The sequence below is a fragment of the Nanorana parkeri genome, unplaced genomic scaffold, assembly GCF_000935625.1.
Source record: "Nanorana parkeri isolate BGI_ZX_2015 unplaced genomic scaffold, ASM93562v1 scaffold589, whole genome shotgun sequence".
Taxonomy (NCBI): Eukaryota; Metazoa; Chordata; class Amphibia; order Anura; family Dicroglossidae; genus Nanorana; species Nanorana parkeri.
In genome coordinates this window covers 539,190-542,429 of record NW_017306857.1, presented here as the reverse complement: position 1 = coordinate 542,429, position 3,240 = coordinate 539,190, and the positions used below count along the sequence as shown (strand labels likewise).

General features: G+C 49.2%; 1 protein-coding gene across 1 annotated transcript in view; it reads left to right on the top strand.

Moving 5' to 3' along the window:
- LOC108791999 (general transcription factor II-I repeat domain-containing protein 2B-like) overlaps positions 1 to 2,713 on the top strand; it is a 5,297-nt gene extending 2,584 nt beyond the window's left edge. Inside the window, exon 2 of the mRNA XM_018562663.1 lies at positions 846 to 2,713. Within this exon, the coding sequence (XP_018418165.1) occupies positions 846 to 2,669 (1,824 nt within the window). The 3' untranslated portion in view covers positions 2,670 to 2,713. The remainder of the gene's footprint in view (positions 1 to 845) is intronic.
- Positions 2,714 to 3,240: the final 527 nt, after the last annotated feature.

Genomic DNA, 3,240 nt, shown 5'->3' with positions numbered 1-3,240 from the left:
CAGTGGAATCTTCCCTAATCCAGCTCTGTGTAAGCCAGGGGTGGGTAATTCATTTTCTAAGGGTGCCATATGAGAAACGGGGACTGTTTTGGAGGGCCAACACATTACTGTGAAGGTGCGTAGGCACACATGCACATATGTAAACTGATAAAAAATCTGATAGGGGTCGACTAATGTAAGGGGGCATTACGATGGATGCCACTAATAATTAGTCCTCCAGAGTGCCCCCTTACATTGGTTGTTACCATCAGAGTGCCCCCCACTTTCATTATTAATCTAGGGGGCACCCTGATAAGGACAACTAATAATTAGTCGTCCACATCTGAACGTGCCTTTACGTTGATTGTCCCCTTCAGAGTGCCCCCTTATTTTCATACTTTATTAGTAGGCCGGGAGGTGGGAGTCGGGAGGTGGAGCAGGCTGCAAGAGAGGGTAGGAGAAGATACTCTTCCATCCTCCTGTAATGCTGGGTGCAAGGAACACATTTGACGTCACTGGTTTTCTAGGACCGCCGGCGTTCCTACCTACCAGTGACTGCAGAGGAGGTGGACGCCTGATGCCACCAGTTGCTAGGAGGCCAGTGGTCCTAGCAACCAACGAGTGAAGAGGGGGGGATTAGCGCTGGGCTATGGCAGTGGATGCACCAGCCACCGGAGGTCGGCAATCGCAGTCTAGACAGAAACGCCACTCGGTTCTTGGACAGGGACAGCCAAAGGGCCGGAGGTAGCACGGGGGGGCCATAAAATGCCCAGGTCTGGGGTAAGCCATGCAGTCAATGCAATGAAGGAGCAGACACTGATGTAAATGTTTTTTGGTTGTTAATCTATATCCTCATTATGTCCCAGGTTACTCCTGCTGGCCTTGTGCCGAAGACTAGCAACCCTCGGCATCGAAAGGTGGATAGTGAAAATCGGGCTTTCAAGGAGCGTTGGGAGATGGATTACTTGTTTGTGAAAACAAAGAATAAGCCTCAGTGCTTGGTATGTTTCCAGATCCTGGCCGTCTGCAAGGAGTACAATGTAAAAAGACACTACGTGTCCCAGCACGAGTTCCAGTTCTCCAAGTATACCGGGGAACTGAGGCTTGCCGTGATCAATGACTTGAAAAGCAAACTGAACAGCCAAGCCCCCTTGTCTGCACCAGCCATAAACACGGAAAAGGCCGCCATAAAGGCCTCCTTCCTGATCTGCGAGGAGATTGTGAAAAGGAAAAAAGCGTTTAGCGACGGCGCCTTTATCAAGGAATGCGCTGTGAAAATGGCTCGCGCTTTCGGTAACGAAGAAATGGCGAAAAGCTTCGAGTCGGTTTCGCTCTCCCACCAGACCGTGGCCCGACGCATCTCCGTCATGGATCAGTACGTCACGCATAAAGTCCACGAGGCCGTCAAGAACTGCACTTACTTCTCCATTGCCGTAGACGAAAACGTGGACCTAACGGGCACCAATCAGCTGATCATCTGCGTCCGCACGGTGGATGAGAACTTTAATACCTCGGAGGAATTGCTGCATCTGACTCCCCTGCAAGGACTCGCACAAGACGCAGACGTTTACGAAGAGATAAAGATCGCCCTGGGAGATTACGGCGGCTTGGAACGGTGCATAAGCATTATGACGGACGGTTGCAAATCTACAACGTTGAAAAACGCCGGGCTCGCCGCGCTGCTTAAGAGAGATGGTTTCGGGTGCTTGCTATTACACTGCATCGTACACGAGGAAGGTTTGGTGGGAACCTTGTTAAAAATGGCGGATGTCATGGAAGTTGTTATAAAGGTAACAAATTTGATCAGAGACAAGAAATGCGGTGTAACCCGCAGGAGGTTTAAGGCGCTCTTGGAGGAACTGGAAGCAGCTAGTTCTGATTTGCCCCAAAACCGGAACCTCCGGTGGTTGAGCGAAGGAAGCTACCTCTGGAAATTCTTCAAGTTCCGAAAGGAAATGTATCTATTTCTGGCCGAGCTGAAATCAGACCCGGTCTTAGAGATGCGCCTTTGTGACACAGACTTCCTGTGCTCTCTGGCCTTCCTAACGGACATCACGCAAAGTTTAAACACCCTCAACAAGAACCTGCAGGAGAGGGAGCAGAACATTAGCCAGCTCTACAAGCATATTTCTGCCTTCAGGAACAAGCTCATGCTCTTAAAACTGAATCTATTAAGGAACGAGCTGATACATTTTAGTTGCTGCAGCGAACTTTTTTACGAGATGAAAGAAAATGGAAACCTTTTACACTTTAACAGGTTTATCCCAAAGATTGAGATCCTGATTGAGAACTTCAGTGCGAGGTTCCAGGAATTTAATGAGCTGAACTCCAGCTTCAGATTGTTCAGTAGTCCCCTCACTGCGGACATTGTTGCTGCAGATGTCCATTATCAAATGGAATTATGTGAAGTACAGGCAGATGTGTTCCTGGCTTCCCGGGCTGAGTCCGGGGTACCCTTCTTTAAGCTTCTTCCTAGAGAAAGGTACCCGAATTTACGGGACTTGGGACTAAAAATTTCCTCGATGTTTGGCAGTACCTATATTTGTGAGAAAGCCTTTTCTGATTTGAATCATATCAAGTCCAAATACAGGAATAATATCTCGAATCGCACACTCCTACAAGCACTGCGTTTGTCCACAACCAATCTTAAGGTGGACGTTGATGAATTGTTGTCACAGCCGACCCATTAAAAGATATTTTGTTTCCATTACACTGACATAGACAGTAACTACAGGCCTTAGGTTTTTTCACTTCGACTCGTCCTGTTTTAGATCTTGTGAACTAGGGATGCACCGATACGGTTTTTCTTTGGTATCGATATTTATTTTTTGGTACTCACCGATACTGGAAGTCCCATTAAGGAAGCCGGCTGCCATGTAATGACTCACAGCCCAGCTTCTTGGATGGCTAGAAAGCCGGCTCTATGCTCCCTCTTCAACAGGTGATGAGGAAGCATGGAGCCGGCTTTCTGGCCAATCAATAAGCCAGGCTGTGAGTCATTACACGGCACCCGGCTTCCTGATTGGCCGGGAAGCCGGCCCCATGTTTCCTCGTCGCCAGGTGACAAGGAAGCATAGAGCCGGCTTTCTAGCCATCCAAGAAGCTGGGCGGCGAGTCATTACACGGCAGCCGGCTTCCTGATTGGCCGGGAAGCCGTCTCCATGCTCCCTTGTCACCAGGTGACGGGGAAGCATGGAGTCGGCTTTCTGGCCAATCAATAAGCCAGGCGGAGAGTCATTACACGGTGCCCAGCTTCCTGAT